This window comes from Dasypus novemcinctus, chromosome 3, assembly GCF_030445035.2.
Source record: "Dasypus novemcinctus isolate mDasNov1 chromosome 3, mDasNov1.1.hap2, whole genome shotgun sequence".
NCBI lineage: Eukaryota > Metazoa > Chordata > Mammalia > Cingulata > Dasypodidae > Dasypus > Dasypus novemcinctus.
Window position 1 is genome coordinate 42,826,717 of NC_080675.1, and position 19,378 is coordinate 42,846,094.

The following is a 19,378-nucleotide window of genomic DNA, read 5'->3' on the forward strand; positions in this document are numbered from 1 at the left end:
GCAACTGCCTGTGTGTGCAAACGTGGTACATGCATTTTTCTTGGATAGGTATATAGCCAGTTACCCAGTCTCATCATCCCAAAATGATTAAGAACCACTGGTAGTCTCCCTTATCCCTGCCCCAACAAGTGTGTGTATTCCTGGTCATTTTGATTCAAATATTTTTCCAATTTATCATTTGCCTGTTAATTTTGTGGTAGCTTTTATTATAGAAGTTGTCAACCCACGTTATTTAAAAATGATCCATCTCTGCCTGTGCAATTTCTTTCACTGGTTTTATGATTATAAACTCTCTTCCCCTAGGTCATTAAATAATTAGCTATGCTGCTTCTAGCTTCTTATGGCTTCTATTTCATAATTAACTTTAATCCATCTGGAATTTACTTTGGATAGATTTGAGGGGAAATTTTAACTCCATTTTTTTTCTCTTCTTCCAAATGGTTAATCAATTATTCTGGTACCATTTATGGAATAATCTTTCCTTTCCCATTGATTTATGGTGTCAAATTCTTACATAAATCAGGGTCTATTTCTGTTTCACTGGTCTATCTATCAGAACTACAATATCCTATTATAGCATTATAGTCTTTTTTTCATACTGATATGCTAAGTACCTGCTCATTACTTTTTTCAAAAGCTTCTTGACTATTCAAAATGAGTTATAGAATCATTTAAGATATCCCCATTTCCCTTTTCCCATTCTTCCAGAAAGAAGTTCCTGTTGAGTTTTTGTTGTTGTTTTTTCAAAGGAGGTACCAGGGACTGAACCTGGGACCTTGTACCTGAGAAGGAGGCGCTCCACCACTGAGCTACACACACTCCGCTCTACTGAGATTTTGACTGAAATTAAACTTGTAAATGAGTGTGGAAAAAAACTCACATCAGAGACTCTGTTTATCATAACATGGAAAAATCTCTTCATTAAATTTTTTGTTAGTTTTCTTCATAGAGGGCCCACAGAAAAGTAATGTTCTTATATATTTATCCAGTATAAAACTACTTTACAGAACTCTCATGGATTCTAATAGTTCTTTAATTGCTTCCTGAGGTTTCCTTTTTCCTCCCAAATGAAAATAGCTTTAGTCCTTAGTATAAAATATATGCCTGCTAGTAGTTTAGTAAGGCAAAAATGTTATTAGAATGGCCTAAGAAGTTGTGACCTAGAGCTAGATAAAGCTTGAGAGATAACCTAAAATTTAACCGCTGTGTTAAAATATCTATAAAAGTAGATTGGAAGAAAAAGGAATGCCAGATTCCATCAAAATGAAAGAGGTTATCACAGAATTCCTTAAGAGTTTTAAAGAAGTCAATAGCCTTGAGGTATCTTTAGTGTGCAAAATAGGAAAAACATTTAAATATCTTAGGAAAAAAAAAAGGAATTACAAAACCAATGAAGCAGTTAAGATAACTGCAATCTTCCAGGGAATAAAGACTTCCCTGAATGGATATAAGATGTAGGTAAGGACAGGACTTAAATTCAGGGAAATGAACTATTTGAATAATGAAACTCCTGTTAAAAAACTTGGTAATTTTTTAAAGGGGTCTCCAGTCTGGCTGTCAGGGCATCAAGAAAAATCCCAAGCTTTAGATCTCAACTGTTAATGGAAATAAAAAAGTAATCTTAGCCCAGAAAGTATCGGTCTCCCTACTGGATCTCTTCAACCCCAGGGAGACTTAAATATTTAAAGATAAAGGAGAGTATTTTAATAATCTCTCCTTTATACCAAAGCCATCCACAAAGACTATATACTGACATAAGAAAATCATCTGTAATCCTACCTCTCTCTTTTTTTACTGCTGACACAACCACAAAGATTACATTGTAAATGTCGTTTTGCAGTCTAATTTTTCCAATTATTCCTTAGAATAATAAATACCTAGGATAAAATTCCTGCTCAGTTAATAAAAATATTGAAAACTTTGATAATATATATTGCCAAAATGCTCTCCAGATTTTATACCATCATACTCCTACCAGCAATGAACATGAGTACCTGCTTTTACAAATCTAGGACAAATTAAGGATTATTATTCTTAACTGTGATAATCTGGTAAGGAAAGACATAGTTCTTTGCTTATTAGTGAAGTTGAACATATTTTCACACAAGATCAAGAACCACTTGTATGTCTTTTTTTGTGTGGTTTCTGTTTATCAACTGCCCATTTTTCTACTAGAGTTTTCATTTTTTTTCTCAATGACTGAATTTCAGTGAATGTACTTATGTCCCTGCAGTTTTAAGCAGACCATACTAAATATAATTTCACCTTTTATTTTTATATCAGAAAAGTGTTTTTGGTTTGTTTTGTTGTTTTTTAGTTAAGCCAGTAAAAAGAATTTTTTGGGATATGGGGCAAAGAAAAGAGCTTTTGAGAAATGGGAGAGAAAGATGGAAATACACACCAAGATTTGGTGTGAGATCCTCTAGGCAGAGAGAGTCAGAAAAGTGGTTTTTAATCAAGGATATTTATGAGAATCACTGAAAGAACAATCAAAGACATGTATGTCCTGAAAACACACCTAATGAAAATCTCTAGGGTTTCTTCAATGGTATATATATATATACCTTAAATTGATTATAATGCACCCTTCTAAGAACCAAATACCTAAGGGCATTAGCATCAATTACTGTCAAGTCATAAGAGATGATATACTTGGGCACTATTAAGGTATTTATACCTATTTTCTTCTTTACTAAATAACCCTTGATTACTATATTGAGTTCTACATCTGCTTTTCATGGTAATCTATCTTCACTTTGGCAACTGTTTTGTTTCTCTCTTCTCGCTTCTGTGGAAACATCACATATAATTTTCACAATTAAAACATTCTATTTAATTAGAAATAAGATACGCTAGTCATAAGCCACCCAAAGGAACTAAAGTTGGTTGATGTGTTCACACTGAGGAGAATGAGGTAAAATTCTAGTTTAGAATAGGTAAAGAGAAACAAAATCAATAAAAATGGAACTGTCTTTAGCAGAGAATAACTGAATGTGTGAACACTCTGATAAAATGAACCCAAAAGTGAAAGAGATCAGAAACTTTTAGCATTCTAAAGCCATGAAGACTATCTTGGACAGCCTAAAATCTAGAGAGAGAATCTCAGAGTCAATCTGAAAATGTCTTTCACTCAGTAGGTCAGGGATCAAGGTAAGATACGTAGGAAAAGGAAGGCTACAAAGCAGGTGAATGACACAACTAAGTCCCAAAGAAGCTAATAACCCTCTACCCTTACCTTACTCAAGGTGAAGACCCACTAAGTTCTAGAAATGTCAACAAATTAAACTCAGCTTAAGATTCCTATTTTTTAGATAAGCATCAAATCCAATTTAACCTTATTCCAAATAAATATCATCCTTTACAACTTCACTGAACTCTCATGAAGTGTTATTAGTAGAAATTTCTATCACTGAAATTATCTTTTCCTAGAAGTAATCTCCAGACTCTTTAAATTAATCAATGTTGCCAATCTACACTGGTATCACTTACACTGAAGTACAGCCTTTATAATTAGATATCACGAACTATTATTGAAAAACCTACAATTACATATTTGGTCTTAACTACGTATTAGTCATTACTGAAGAGTCAAATGGAACAATCTCATATTTCTAGGTATATTATTTAATTCTCATCAAAACTTTGAGACACTTGTTCCAGTTTTCTTAACTGAGATATAAGTAAGTCAGATCAAATCTCTACTGATAGAGAATTAGGTGACTTCCCTAAACTCACCCACAAAAATGGCACCGTTTCTTGAGTTTCTAAGGCAGTGCTTTTTTAGCCACACCAGCAAAAACAGCAACGACAAAAGATTTGAAAAGTTTCTTTTGGCAGTTTCTAGGGCATGATGATGACTGTGTAGTTTATCTGATTTTTGAGAAACTATACTGAGAAGTCTTTTGACCAACATATCAACATGTAATGTATGCTCACTAGTACCTAGAAGAGCTTACACATTCTATTTACATTACTATGTTTAAGAGGAATTTCCTTTACTTAACTGTTTGTGCATGTTCACACGTATAATGCACAGATTTGTGTTTTAATTCACCCTCTGAATGCTTTTCTAATATTGTTACATTTACTTCTGATATTTTAACCAAGGGTTTTCTTATATTTTAAATATTTTTTTCAGAGTATTCTGTCATCCCTAATATCGTAATAGAATGTTCTATGTAGTATAATGGAGAAGCTTCAGCAAAAGATACCAAAAAATGCAATTTCTTTAAACACAGAGGTTAAGAACCTTTTGAACAAATGTTGTGAAGCACCTTTGACAGTGTTGCACTAACCTGAGTAAAGCAAGTAGTATGGGGGGATTGGTAACTATGATTTAAGTGGAATAAAAAATAATATTCAGATAAATTTCCTAGCACTTTTATGACTAATTTAGGTGGGAAAGTTTCCAGACAGCATTCTTAAGTAGGAGGGCTGCCCAAAGTACTCTCATCCTTCAGGCTTAAATATGTTTCCATTAAAAACCTTTAATGAACTAGTAGAACAGATTAAGTTACCAGACTCTCAGAAGAGTCCTAAAAACTTCACTAAATACATGTAGCTTGACCAAGAAGAGAAGAACTAAACCATATGTAGGTGAAATGAATATTTAAAAGAAAACCTAAAAGACCAAATGACACAAACCCTAAAGACAAATTATCACATTAGTATCAGAGTAAGTGAAATGAGTTCAATCTTAAATCAGTTGTTCATTGAATGGAATTCTGAGAAAGGGTCTTTTCTTTCACATTAAGTTTGATGTCGTAATGAATAATTATTATTGAATATCAGTTCACTGATTCTCGTTTGGTACATTCTCATATTTTATATTAAAATTTCTATGTGAAAATTTTATTTAAAAATTCTTAATTTCAAAGGTCTGAATATTTGGTTGTAGGTTAAAAAAAAAAAAGCAACAAAAGAACTTTGTTCCTATCTGGTACATTTTTAAAAGTCCTTCACAAATATATATTATTCATGAACAATCTACATTCTACACACAGAAAACATTCCATTCTTTGATAAGACAATTAGGTTATATCTATAAAACAAGAAACAAGAAACTGTCTTTAATAATTTGTACAATGCCAGAGGGAATTTTAATTAAAAACCAATCAGATGCAACTTAATCAGTCCTGGCAGGCATGTACCCTCTTTTGTAATGAAGATGAAGGCACAAAGAAAACAGACAACACAAGAAAGGAGAGAGAACACAGATTCCCCATACACAGATAACAGACACCTACCTTCCCCACTCCATACACAGAGAGACAACAAGCACAAGAAGATTCATACGGACAGAAAAATGAAGAACCACAGGACTAGAGAGAAAGACTGGCAAAAGTAAGGATGGGCAGTGGGCAAGGGAATACTGAGGCAGAGAGTGAACTAAGTCAAATTGAATTTATTAAAAATAATCAGAAGTTTATGAAAGATCATAAACATTATATATTAGTCAATAACAAACTGAGTTAATAAAAAGCATATACCAGACAAGTATATAAGCAAATATAGTTGAGAGACACAGCACAGCAAAAATCTTACCCCTAAATTTGATAAGACAAGGAAAAACTCACTGAAGTGACCATTATTCAGTAGAGTGGAAAGCGTCATGATTATTTTCTGGACAAAAGTGAAGGGAGCTTTGAGAGAAAGGGGAAAATACCCAAATTTGGTGTAAGAATATATGGGTTCTAGTGGTAGTTTGATCTCGTATTAGTTCCATTATATATCACTGGTCAACCCACCTCAAGTCTCTGGGCCTTTTATTTTTTTTTTTTTTTTTTTTTTTTTTTTTTTTTTTTTTAAAGATTTATTTATTTATTTAACTTCCCCCCCTCCCCTGGTTGTCTGTTCTTGGTGTCTATTTGCTGCGTCTTGTTTCTTTGTCCGCTTCTGTTGTCGTCAGCGGCACGGGAAGTGTGGGCGGCGCCATTCCTGGGCAGGCTGCTCTTTCTTTTCACGCTGGGCGGCTTTTCCTCACGGGCGCACTCCTTGCGCGTGGGGCTCCCCCACGCGGGGGACACCCTTGCGTGGCATGGCACTCCTTGCGCGCATCAGCGCTGCACATGGCCGGCTCCACACGGGTCAAGGAGGCCCGGGGTTTGAACCGCGGACCTCCCATGTGGTAGACGGACGCCCTAACCACTGGGCCAAAGTCCGTTTCCCTCTCTGGGCCTTTTAATAAAATAAGGGGATCTGGCTAGCACAGTGTTTCTCAAACATTTTTTATCAGCAATCCATTATAAATATATATATATGCTTTATATCCCAAACCAGTATTCAGAGACCTATTTGAAACAAAAAAAAATCCATGGTTCGCTATAACATTTAATATGCTTTTATTAAAATTTTTTTCTATTCTATTCTAGGTCACAAAAAATTTACTGGTTGATATGACAGCTAGAACAAAAATGACAGATAACAAGTGATAGAGAGCATTTGGAGAAATGGAAGTATCATACATTGCTAAGGGAATATAACAAGGTATACGTGCTGTGAAAAACAGTGGCAAAGAATTACCATATAAAGCCACTAATTCCATTCCTAGGTACATACCCAAAAGAACAGAATAAGGATGTTCAAACAAAAACAAAATGTTCATAGCAGCACTATTCACAATAGCCAAAAGGCAGAAACAACCAAAGTGTCCATCAACTGATAAATGGATAAACAAAATGTGGCATAGCTACGTGACAGAATATTATTTGGCCATAAAAAAGGAATGAAGTACTGAGTCTACAACATGGATGAACCCTGAAAACATGCGAAGCCAACCACAAAAGGCCAAAAAGTAGAGATAAAAAAGTTTTTAGCAAGCAAGAGCCTTACATCCATCTGCCCCATGTGATTTAAGCCCCCTCTCAATCAGAGGCAGAGTAGGCACCACCATCCCAGAATCCTCAAGATTGGGGAATGAACAATGGACCAAAGTAGACTTAATACTATTCTACTATAGACTTGCTGCTATTCTGTCAATGGAAGAACTTTTATCATTGATGTGGAGGCAGTGGCCACTAGAGGTTTGGAGGACAGGGGAGGGAAGAATGGGAATAATATGGGAGCATTTTCAGGACACTGGAATTGTCCTGAATGATGCTGCACTGATGGATACACGCCATTATACATTTGCCATACCTTACAGACTTGTGCGGGACAGTGTAAACTACAGTTTGGGTTATAATCCATGATTGGTGGCAATGCTTTGTATGTGTTCATCAATTGTGGCAAATGTACCATACTAATGAAGGATGTTCTTGATGTGGGAAAGTGTGGGAGGGGGAGGGAGTGGGGCACATGGGAATCCCCTATATAATTTATTAACAAATATTTTATTGCCTTTTTAAATAAATATACATAGATCATACAAAATGTTACATTAAAAAACATAAGAGGTTCCCATTATCCCATTCCCCACCCCCAACCCCACTCTTCCCACATTAACAACCTCTTTCATTAGTATGGCACATTCATTGCATTTGGTGAACACATTTTAGAGCACTGCTACACAGCATGGATTATAGTTTACATTGTAGTTTATACTCTCCCCAATCCATTCGGTGGGTTATGGTAGGATATATAATGTCCTGCATCTGTCCCTGTAATATCATTCAGGACAACTTCAAGTCCCAAAAAGTCCCATATTACACCTCTTCCTCCCTCTCCCTGCCCTCAGCAACTCCCGTGGCCACTGTCTCCACATCAATGATACAATTTCTTCCATTGCTAGAGTCATAACAGTTTTATAGAATACCAGTAAGGTATTTTACTCTAATCCATATTTTATTTCTCAATCCTGTGGACCCTGGGATTGCGATATCCATTCCACCTCTAAATTGAGAGGGAGTTTAGATCCCACATGGCCGATGGATGGGATTCTCCTGCTTGCAGGTACAGACTCTCTCGGTTCCCTGGTATGGTAGTTGACCATCCTAACCTCCCTGTTAGCTGACCTGGGTAAGTCCAATGAACCAGAGAGTACATACTCCAATTCTGCTGAGGCTGAGGGCCCAGCTGGCACATGGACAGTCCAGAGATACAAGTCTCCTTAGCATACACCAACCCCAGCACCAACCACGGGTTCAGTAAAAGTGACAGAAGAGGCATGTGTAGAGAGGTCACATCTGAGTCCAACTCTATCATAAATTTTTTTATATAACATTTATGTAATCTAAAGATTCCTTAAAATAATATTAAAAAAAAATAAAAAAATTTTAAAAATGTATTTAAACTCAGTTCTGGCCCTAACATCCCTGTTCTTTCCATTATGCCATGACATCATGCACTTCTAAACATATCATAACCACAATGAAGCAAGTCTATATAAGAGGGAAAAGTTAAAGGCTGATTATTACTTAATAGGTAGAACTGAGTTTGGATGCAATGTCTCAAAAATTCTTTGGTTGTTAAAAGACTGAATGCTGCAGCAGTTAATTACTTTACAGCAGAATTATGCATATTTTAAAATAAAAAAATTACATGCCTTTACACATCTTCTACTGATTTTTTTAACCTTTAAGTTAGCCTAATTTAGCAATTTGAACAAATCAAAAAAATTTTCAAATGGTCCCTCATTTTAAATAGTATTAATAGTTCCAGGGGAAAAAAAGCCAAAGAATAACTAAAAGTTGGTTTGGAAATTATCTATAGCAGTTGAGCATTATTTAACTTCTCAGTTGAGCATTATTTAACTTCTCAGAAGTGTGCTTAACTAAAGCTCAAGGTTTATTAATTATTAAGCACTGGCATTTTGTTGGATAAAAAGAGAAAAAAATCTGTATTTTAAATGTCAACCTTGAGAAAAGTTTACACCAATTAGGCAAAATTCCAGTATATCCCTGTAAATCAAATGTCAGTTAATGTTACAAAGATGTGCTGAAGTGATAATTTACTTTAAAATGTCAAGTACAGGAATATTCTTTAGACTTAATAGTCTGAATATCCCAAGGACATCTGACAAAAAAAAGTACATACTAATCAAGACTGAAACAACCTATTATAAATATTATGAAATATTTCTTTTTTTGCTTTATTCATCTTAGTTGTCTTCCCACTGGTGTTTTTTGTTTTTTTTTTCATTCACACTAACAGCTTCTGGCGCAGATTAGAAAGCTTAGTCAAGAATTTCAAATCTCAGAGTTGTGTATTCATTACTTCAATCAATATTAGAGCATTTTCCTTACTCTAAAATAACTAAAATAAAAATAAAACAGGAATCTCAAGCCTCCTTATTAAACACAAAACAGCTCACTACAGGTGCATATGTGTCTTTGTATACATGTGCACATGCAAGCTAGGTCTTTTCAAAGATGTAACAAGCAATAATATCTTTGGGCAAATATCATTTAGATACAGTTATACATATATGATAGGTGGCAGCCTTCCCTAGTTTATTCCCTTTAAATATTCTGTTTACTATACTTGTCCAGTTTCTTGGCCTAAAATTACTCAGCTATGAACAAGAAAACAAACAAAAACAGTGAAATCCATAACTTAGACATATGTGAAATTAGAGTACTCTACCTTCTCCTACTCTAACCTACATTCTGTTCTTTTCTCAAGATTTCTCTCACAGTTTGCCTTGCTTATGAAAGAGAATCTTAGATAAGATTCGAACTGCCTTCTAAAGAAGAAAATTCAATTCATTCCTTCTGAGTATCTTCTATCAATTCCATCCCTATACTTTATCACTATACAGGACAAATTTACAAATACTTTCATTAAAATTCACCACCCAGCCAATTAACATCTGTAACCTTTCCAATCGCAATTACAATTCTTAAAAGAGAACTTTGTCTACTCACAGGTAAATAAAGATGTATCGTTCGGAAACTGAAGGATCCCTCTCAGAGAAATAAATCAGAAACTTATCCCTTCCTCATTTAAAATACAGTTGCTGCTTCTGGCAGTGAAAAAGGCTGGGAAGTTGTCTCCTGTCATGTGTGTATTAAACAAAATACTGGCAGGAAGACACATTCAACCTCAGGGGAGTACTGCTGCTAAGCGTTTGATGTGTTAGCAAATTATGACCCAGAAAAAAATTTCATTACAAAACTACTTCACTTCACCTTAAAATGAATATATCCAAAAACTGAGGTTATCACTGACCATAACAACTTTATAACTTAGGTTAACTTTTCAAGTTTCATATAATTAAAAGACATTTGTGTTGAGTGTATTACATTAACTCTACTACCTATAGTCTCAAAATAGTAAATCTTCTCTTATCCAAGAAATATGTTACAAAATACCTGGCACTATATTTAAAATTAATTTAAACTCACATATATAAACACAGCCTTAATTTCAAGGATCACAATTTTTTGAAAACCAAAATAGACTGCTTGTTAGAAGAAAATATAGCTGCCCTTTATAGTTACAAAAATATTAGCCAAGGAACATACAAACAGCAACAGGAAAAGCAAAAAACCTTATGAACAATGTTCTCAAATTTTCCGTGTTTAAGAAAAAAAAAGCCATAAAGTAATCTGGATTAAGCTATATTTATTTACTGTGATTACAAGAATATTACCTATTAGATAAACATTTAAGCAGATTTAGATAAGCAAATTAACAAATACATTAATCTTAAATTTAAATAAAGAAACACACGAATCAGTCCTGGCTTGGGCTGGATATATTACAGTGCAAACTTTCTCCAAGTCACAGAAAATATTTACAGAAAATTTTAAAAAATAATGGAATAGTGGGAGATAAGGGACAGTAAAAGGCAATCAGGAATGACAAAATACTTTGGGTAAAAGAACACAAAATTGTTTCATAAGAATATATTAAAAGCTTATCTAGTCTTTTAGTTTTCACTATCATTTTATCTTCTGAAGGAATTTAGCAAACTTTACTATCACTTAGCACATGTCCATTTCTTAAAACATAGAGAAGTATGCCCATTTGCGTTCTGTCAAGAAATCTGAATTGTTGATGAATTCATAACAAAGATGAGAAGGAGATGAGATCATGTAGTTAGAAACTGCTCCAGACTTGGGAATAAAGGGGTTTAGTGAGTAACAAATCTAGCCTTTCTATGGTACTTTCGGACAAATTAGAAAAAGGTGCTCCATTCTGGGTAGCCAGAGCTCTGGCCTGGTGAGTGAGGTACAAGAGATGTCAGTCCCCACTCAAGTCCTTTGTTTTGAGGATAATCAGATCTGGTCAATTCAAACTTGGTTCTACCACATAATAGCTACATGGCCTTAACAAATAATTTAACTCTCTGAAATTCAATTTCTTGATCTCCAAAATTGAGACTACAGAACCCTGTTAACAAAATCAGAGTGGGTATCAAATATGAGTGGTTTTTGCTAAGGCACCTAGTACAGGGCTCTACAGACACAAGTAAATGGCAAAACAACATCAAAAACTTTCTTCTTCCACAGAAGATGGAAATGTCTCTTTTCACATCTGTAAGCAGTAAACCACAAAGAAATAAAATGCTTCACTTGACTTAGCCTGGTATCAAAGGGAACACAAATTAATGTACAAAACAGCATTTCTCAAACAGAGTTCTCCTAACTCCTGACACTAGTCCAGCAGTCTTGTGCATGTAAAGGAACCAGGTGGGGTGGGGGTGGGCGTGTGGCACATGTGCATTACACATCAACATATCTCTTTTGGAGTCCTATAATATGAAGTTGTTTAGCTTAATTAACCAAGTGATCTAAATTTTATTTGCTTTATAGAGCTCTTTATGGTTTGTATCTATTAATATCTCATGGAACTAACCTTTCCCCACAGAACAGAATTTGGGAATAGGTGATATAGCAAGAGAATTCTGGGCCGTATTCTTTGTGTGTGATGCCATATGACTGAACCAGTCCCTTTTCTTGGTGGTTATAGATTAAAGAAATCAAATAAATTTAAAGACATAGATATTGCTTCTACTACAATATTTTAGAAACTTTAGGAAATCAGAAATTCAAAATATGAAAATCTTTTTCAGTAGAAAAATATGTTGCAGTGACTGAATATGTAAGTCATACACTTTTAGTTCTACTTGGCTCATAGTAAACAATGATAGGCTTATATTGTCTCTTCAAGAAAAAACTGGAATTCAGATTTGTTTTTGCTTACATTCTGTTACACCTCTCTTCCTCCCCATACGCATTTATGTTAAGGCATAAACTAAGGCAAAACATTTTTTATTATTCTGCTGTTTTTACTTACCTAGTATTTTCACAGCATAATGAGGACTTTCTAAGACAATTCCTTCCTCTGTATCAAATATAGGGTTATCTATTCCAGTCTTTGGAGGTATTTGAGCTAGTTTCTTAAGTCTCATGGAAGAATTAAGGTCAAGTTCTTGTTTTTTCCCCTCTTCCTCTCGCCTACGCCTCATGTCCTCCTGTTGTTGCCGAATACGCTCCAACTGTGCACTTCGACGTACTGGCATCATCCTGGTGCCCAAATCTCCCGGGCAGTCAACAGCCATCTCTCGATGCTTCTGATGTTCCTCTGGTGATGCAAGATCAACATTTTTTACTTCGCTGTCTGATTCCTCTGTAACATGCCCATTCATATGGGATGTTGTCATGGTTATCTATAAAAAACCTATACCACTTTCTATAAATCAAAATTTCCTATAAAGCCAATTCTCTTGATTCTGTAGTATAAAATCCATGTTACTTCAAAAAAGAAAAAAAAAAAACTTCTCATATCACATAATAATGCTATGAAAAAGTATCCATGAAGGAAATCTAAGGGGAAAGATGAAGGGGAGGGGAGGGAGAAAAGTATGAGAGTTACAATACAAAAGCAAATTTTACATAGCCTACTTGTAATCGCTACACAATATAGAAAATACCTAATAAATATAAATTCACTTTGCTATATAGAATAAGCACTTTCATTTTACAAATAATATTAAAGAAATTAAAATATTACCCCAAAAGTGTCATCATCTCCCCTTCCCAAGAATTTGGAAGCAAGCAGGAAAATGATATCTGATAAGAGATCAGAAATGATATCTGAAGAAGATGATTCACTTTGGAAGTTTAGCAAAGCAGGAAAGTAAGAAAGCTTTGGGTACTAGACCAGTAGAGAATAGGTCCCTTAAGATATAAAGATGTTTTAATCATCTTACTATAGTTGTCTCAACACAGTACTTTCCACTCAATATATATGTGATTAAAATAAACTTCTGGTTAATTGCTAAAGAAACTAATAAAAAATAACAGACTTAACACAGGAAACTGCCATGCAGGCAGCTCACTTGAGATAAAGACAGTATTTTGGGGGCAATTCATTTTCAGAGTTTGAGATGTAGAAAATACCCAACAAACAAGAAACTTTAATAGCTAAGGTATCAACATAATAAAATTACATTAAGTGAAAAAAAAAAAAAAGAGACTACTTGGATTAACAGGCTCTCTAGTCAGTCCCATGAAAAAGCAATTGGGGTTAACTCTTTTTAGAGAATCCATTTAGACTTCTAAAATGCCATACTATGTAGGAAAAAGAACATATTGGTCTTGGAGGCAAGAAACCTGAAATTTAAGTCTGGCTCTGCCAATTTCTCTACCTTTATGATGTGAGACCAGTTTATTATTGTCTGTGAACCTCAGATTTCTCATTTGGAAAATTTATTCATAGGAATGTTCTGAGTTTTAAATCAGATAATATATGCAAGTTTTAAACTGAAAAGAGACATATATTAATTTTTAGTATTAATGTATGATTCTCTTATTAAAAAATCTTCAACATATTTTAAACAAGAAAAATATTTTCCTTGATGACACTGGCTTTTCATCAAGCCATTTCTCAGTCAAAAAAAGGCAGATTATTTATATATGTGTAAACCCACACATTAAATCTAATTAGTCTTCTTCTGCTCAAGACTTTAAAAATATTTACAATAATAAACTATTTCCTCCTTGAGTTGAGCACCACTTCAGCAAATAGGGTGGGTAGAGAAAAATGCCAACTAAGCAAAAGTTGGCTTTTCAAACAATATTCCTAAAACCAATCTTCTCTCAAACAAACATCACAGGTCACAGTGCAAATAGGGACAGAAGACTAGACTACTAGGAAAACACTAAGCCAACAAGCAGAAAAAGGGATACAAGCTATATAAGTCACGAGAATTACATTGTCACATCAATTTTAGTAGGTTCTCCTGACTTCCAACCATTTTTTAGCTTCTCTATTTTCTAACAATTATCAATTACCCATATATATCTTCTTTACCATTAGATTGCCTTCTTTTCATTAGAATGAGAGCTCTTAGAGTTATTTTAGGCTATTCTTAAATTTTATGTTATTATATCAAAACGCAAATTCAGCTTATTTAATGTTTTCATTACAAGTAAGCAGAAATTTGTGTAGGAGGTACTGTAGTGCTATGTTTACTAGAGTGCTATGTTTAATTTTAATCCAAAAAGTCTAGGAGTGTACATACTTTCAGAAAATTAAAACTCTCAACCTTCTCTATTTACATTTACTAGATACTAAAATCAAGGTTAATAAGAAATAATGTATTTTTTACTTGGTTTGTAAACTAGTCTACTGAAATGAGACTAGGCCAGGTGATCTAGCTTCTCTTGTCTATCTGAATCTAGTCGTCTACTATTTAAAAAAAAAAAAAAAAAGGCGCGATCTGGTATTAATCTGCTTACAATCTCATTTTGGTCCTCTCCCTTGGAATGTTCATCACCCTCTACAGGGAGAGATAGCCAAGAAAATAAATGATTATTCTTCCCCATTTAGTCTTTCCTCAATAAATTCTAAATCATTAAAGACAGAGGTCATGTCTTATTTTTATAACCTTAGCACTTAGCACAATACAAGACATACAGGAAACAATGAATATTTGTTGAACTAAACTTCAAAAAAATGTTACAGATTTACAGAGGTGCACAGAGGATGGAATTTAAAACTTCTTCTGCAGTAAGGAGTCACAGTAAACACTCAAAACATAGAATACATTTCTTAGAGCTGCATTTCAAAGAGCAACTAAAAATTAGCCAGATGAAAAAATTAAAAAATTAGCCCAACAGGAGGATATGTCTCAGGCAGAGGAAATCACATGGCCAATAAGGAGGAGGAATATGAAAGTATGGCACTTTCAGAAAACAGAATAGAATGCAATAAGGCTGGAAGGAAAGATGGCACCATTTACTACATGAATAACAATGAAAGTGGAAAGGGAAGCAGGGAGCCAGACTGAAGAGTTTAATAACAAAAGGCTTCTTCCTTTTTCTTAAAAGCCCTAAGAATCACTAAAGGATTTTAAATAGGGGATAACATGATCATATTTACTTTTAAAGAAAGATCGCTCTAACAGAAGTGTAGAGGATTGAATGAAGGGTGGTGATGAGACCAGTTAAAGGCAACAGTAAGAAAGGGGGCCCTGAACCAAGACAGTTAAGAGTAAATAAAAATTGTATTCATGATATATTTAGTTCAACAGAACTTACTATCTACATTCATACAGCAGAATAAAAAAGGAAGAGAAGGAAGAAGTGGAGGAGGAGGAAGAGCAGCAGGAAGTAATAGTACTAGTTGTCATGGTAGTAGTAGTACTAACAGCTACAACTAATATCTAGAACTCACACTAAGCATGTCTTTATAAGCCAGGCAATATTCCAAATACACGACAGTATTCACTCATTTAATCCTCATTACACCTCTAGAGGTGGGTCCAAATGATTGTTTTAAAGATGAGGAATGTGGATCAAGGTAACCCTTGAAGATAGGACAGAAAAATAAAGGAGCACAATGAACTAAAGACAGGAAGAAAAAAGGTGTGGGAAAGGTACAAATAAGTCTAGTTTAACAAGAGCAATCAGCTTGTACAGTAGAGAAGTGGAAGATATGACTACAAAGTTTGATTGTGTCCAACTTAAAACTCTCTAGGCAGTAAGAGAGCCATTCCCAACTAGGTTAACTAGGGTTATAGATCCTGAAGATCCTTGCCTGTTAGTCTATCTACCTAAATGCCCTAACAGAATCTAGAAATTAATGTGTCCAAAATTAAACTCTTATTTCCCTTTAATCCCCTCACATACACCTCCTTCATCTTCTTCCTCTGTTCTCAAGTTTAATTAATGCAACTACATCCACCCAGTAACCTAAAACAATGTAATGTTTAAGAGAACAGGATCCAGAATCAGATTGCCTAGGATCTAATCCTTGCCTACTTTCCTTTTAAGTCTCAGCTCAAATAAAGCTTCCTCTGGATTTCCATAACTCCCCAAACTGATAGATGCCTCTGGAATATCACAATCCCTGTCACCTCCCTGACCAAAATGAACTATGGCTATTTCTATCTGTTCAGATGCCCCATCAGACTAGAAGCTCCTTAAGGTCATGAACCAGGATGACTCATCTCTGAATCCATGATATTGCCCAGCACAGCACAAGCAGATTTCAGAATATTAACCCAGGAAGTGTGACTCCAGGACCAGTATTCTTAATCACTATCTTGGGGCCACTGGGTGGATGGTAGTGCCATTACCTAAAATGAGGAATATCAGAGAAAGAAAAAAGAAATTAAAGGGAAATATGAGTTTAAGTCTTCGACCCATTAATTTCAAGGGAATACAGGTAAATAATCTAACAGATAGGAATCTGTCTTGTTCATCTCTCTAGCCCTGATACCTTGTAAGACATAAATGCTTAATTAAGTATATGAACAAATCACTCCTCTGTTTACAACCTTTGTAGGTTCTCTTGCTGCCTTGAGAATAAAGTCCAAATTCAGGATAAAACCAAATTTTCTAACTATCTTCTACCACTCTCCAGGATAAGCCTTCTTCTGCTTTGGATAAATGAGCCTCATCTGTGCCTCTCCCATGTCTTTTTTTTCCTGCCCAAATACATTATGAACTAAGAAATATGAACTATTTCTTTCATTTTTTACCTCAAGACCTATCTCAAGTCCCTATTACTTCAAGAAAATCTTTCCAGGCTACTTAAATTAAATAATGATGTCATGGGTACCATACTTCTCCAAAAGACTTTATAATTACCACAAGCTAATTCATGAGGGCCATGAAAGAACTTGAAGCTCATCCAGAATCAAAGAAACATTATATTGTATCTTGTCATTTTAGCATTAAGATTATAATTTGTAAATAGGCAATCTATGAATACTCTGGCTTATATATGTAATCAATACATATCAATAAACAGTGAAGAGAGTCCCAGTCCAAATAATTATACCTTTTCCCTCCAGGAAATAAAACTCTTTGTATGACAATTCAGAAGGTGGTGGATAACTGAACCAGAGAACTACCTACTTCTATGCAAATAATAAGATCCTTTTATGTAGATAATGGAGTTATAAGCTACGAGCCCTAAGAGTATTCCTCTCTTCTCAATTTCCAATTATAAATTGAAAAAAAAAAAAGCCTCAACGGCCCACTTTTCAAATCCTCATCACAATTTCTGTCCACACCCACTCTCACCCCCCCCCCCCACCCCCTGCAAAATAAAATATCTTTACATAGTCCACAAAGGAAGAAACTGAATTTCCAAGTTGGCAAGCCAAAGGGTTTCAGTGATAGTAAGGAAGAAAAGGCTTTATTAGCATGAATTGGCTATGAGAGAAGAGGGTAAAAGGAAGCAAAATAAGCTTCATCTAAAATGTGCAAATGAATGAGGTTGGAGGTGGGGAGAGCCTGAAGTCACATGAGGTATACTAGCCTACAGAGAGCTCAGTATCAAAAAGCAGAAATGTTTCTTAGCAGGAAGACAATTTCCTATATAGTTGCTATCCTGACATTTAGGCAGGGGGCAATGTAAAACATATACTTCATGTGTAAAAGCATGGTCAGTCTACCCTAAGATCCAGAACTCAAGAATTTTTTTCAATTGCTCCTTCCTCCCCTTCTCTCCCAAGTACTGCCTTTTGACCAGCAGCTGGGAAGTCTCACTTTAAGTGATCAGCATTCCTCTGACATTCTAAGAGGTTGGACTATTTGTTTCCATAGAAACAGCTTTGTCAGCTAACATAAGATTCAGGCCAAGAATAGTGAAAAGAACTTACATTATGCAAATTAGAAAGATCGTTGCTACTATCCTCTTAGATTCTCTTTGATTTTTCACAAAACTCAGGTTTTCTTAGTCTGTAAAATACAGAAATGAGACAATTAATCAATTATAAAAGTCTGCAGAGTTTTTAAAGGGTGGAAGGGAGTAGAGAAGGGTTAATTCAACATGATACCCAATTCTGTTTGCAGATAGTTATGATTTCTTAGTAGGAAGTAAAAAGATGTACAAGCACACACACATTCATGCCCCAAGTCTCTAATAGGCATTGCTGAAAACTCAGTGTTAATTATACAAAATTAACGATAAGAGTTAAAACATAATAAAGGGTAATACCCATTAGCAGATTTTTAAAAAATGTCATTTTCTAGGTTAAGGCATAAATATATAGTTTTTGTTTCAACTACAACTTGTGCATCAATTTTAAACACTACAAATAATTTATGGTGTCAAGAAAATGAGACGTTTATGATCCAAAAAGAATTCATAGGAACCAAAGTTAATCCTGAGGATCCTGCCCTAATAGAGAATACATTCTGGTGGGACAAAAGATATTAATAAGTAAACAAGAAATAAGATGACTTCAGATAAAAGATTACAGAGAAAATAAGACAGGGTAGTATAATAGACAGTGATGTTTGGAAGAGGCAAAATTAAATAAGACGGTCAGAGAAGGCCTATTTTAGGAGATGATATTTGAGTTGAGACCTGAATGATAAAAAATGAATCACCCACATGAGGAACCAGAAATAAATGTCCACGTTAAGGGAATAGAAAGTGTATTTATATATGGATATTGCCAGAAAACGCAATTTCAATATATAGTATCCCAAACTGACCTCCAATTCGTCCGTACTGTTTTAATTTTTCCCTCTCCCCCTCCCCCTGCCCTGCTGTTTTTGCTGACAGTGTCCATTCGCTGTGTGACCTTCTGTTATTTATTTCTCTTTGTTTTGTCTTCTCTCCTTCTTTTTCTCCTCTAGGATTCACCAGGATTCGATCCTGGGAACCTGTGATGTGGAGAGAGGTTCCCTGTCACTTGCACCACCTCAGTTCCTGGTTTCTGTTGTGCCTTGCCTTGACTCTCCCTTCGTCTTTCGTTGCATCATCATCTTGCTGTGTGACTCACTTGCAGGGGCACTCGCTTAGACACTAGGCTCACCGCATTGGCACTGGCTCACTGCACAGGCACGCTTTTTTTTTTTTTAACCAGCAGGCCCCAGGGATCGAACCCAGGTTCTCCCATGTGGTAGGTGGAAGCCCAATCACTTGAGCCACATCTGCTTGCCCCTACTATTGTTAATAGTGCCAGTATCTCCAGGACCTTTATCTTCTGCAAATCATTTTGTCCCATTGGTTACCAAGAACTGTTGAC

General features: G+C 35.1%; 1 protein-coding gene across 9 annotated transcripts in view; it reads right to left on the bottom strand.

Annotated features, from left to right (window-relative positions):
• The window catches only part of PALS1 (protein associated with LIN7 1, MAGUK p55 family member), a 108,605-nt gene that overhangs the window by 64,622 nt on the left and 24,605 nt on the right, over positions 1-19,378 (bottom strand). For 3 of the 9 annotated variants that reach the window (XM_071213858.1, XM_071213859.1, XM_071213860.1), the window contains exons 2-4: positions 18,002-18,080; positions 16,394-16,468; positions 12,181-12,710 (exon numbers count right to left, since the gene is read on the bottom strand). In XM_071213858.1, the coding sequence (XP_071069959.1) occupies positions 12,181-12,547 (367 nt within the window). In that variant the 5' untranslated portion in view covers positions 12,548-12,710; positions 16,394-16,468; positions 18,002-18,080. The remainder of the gene's footprint in view (positions 1-12,180; positions 12,711-16,393; positions 16,469-18,001; positions 18,081-19,378) is intronic. The other 6 variants (XM_004477289.5, XM_058293236.2, XM_004477290.3 and 3 more) reach the window with 2 other exon arrangements.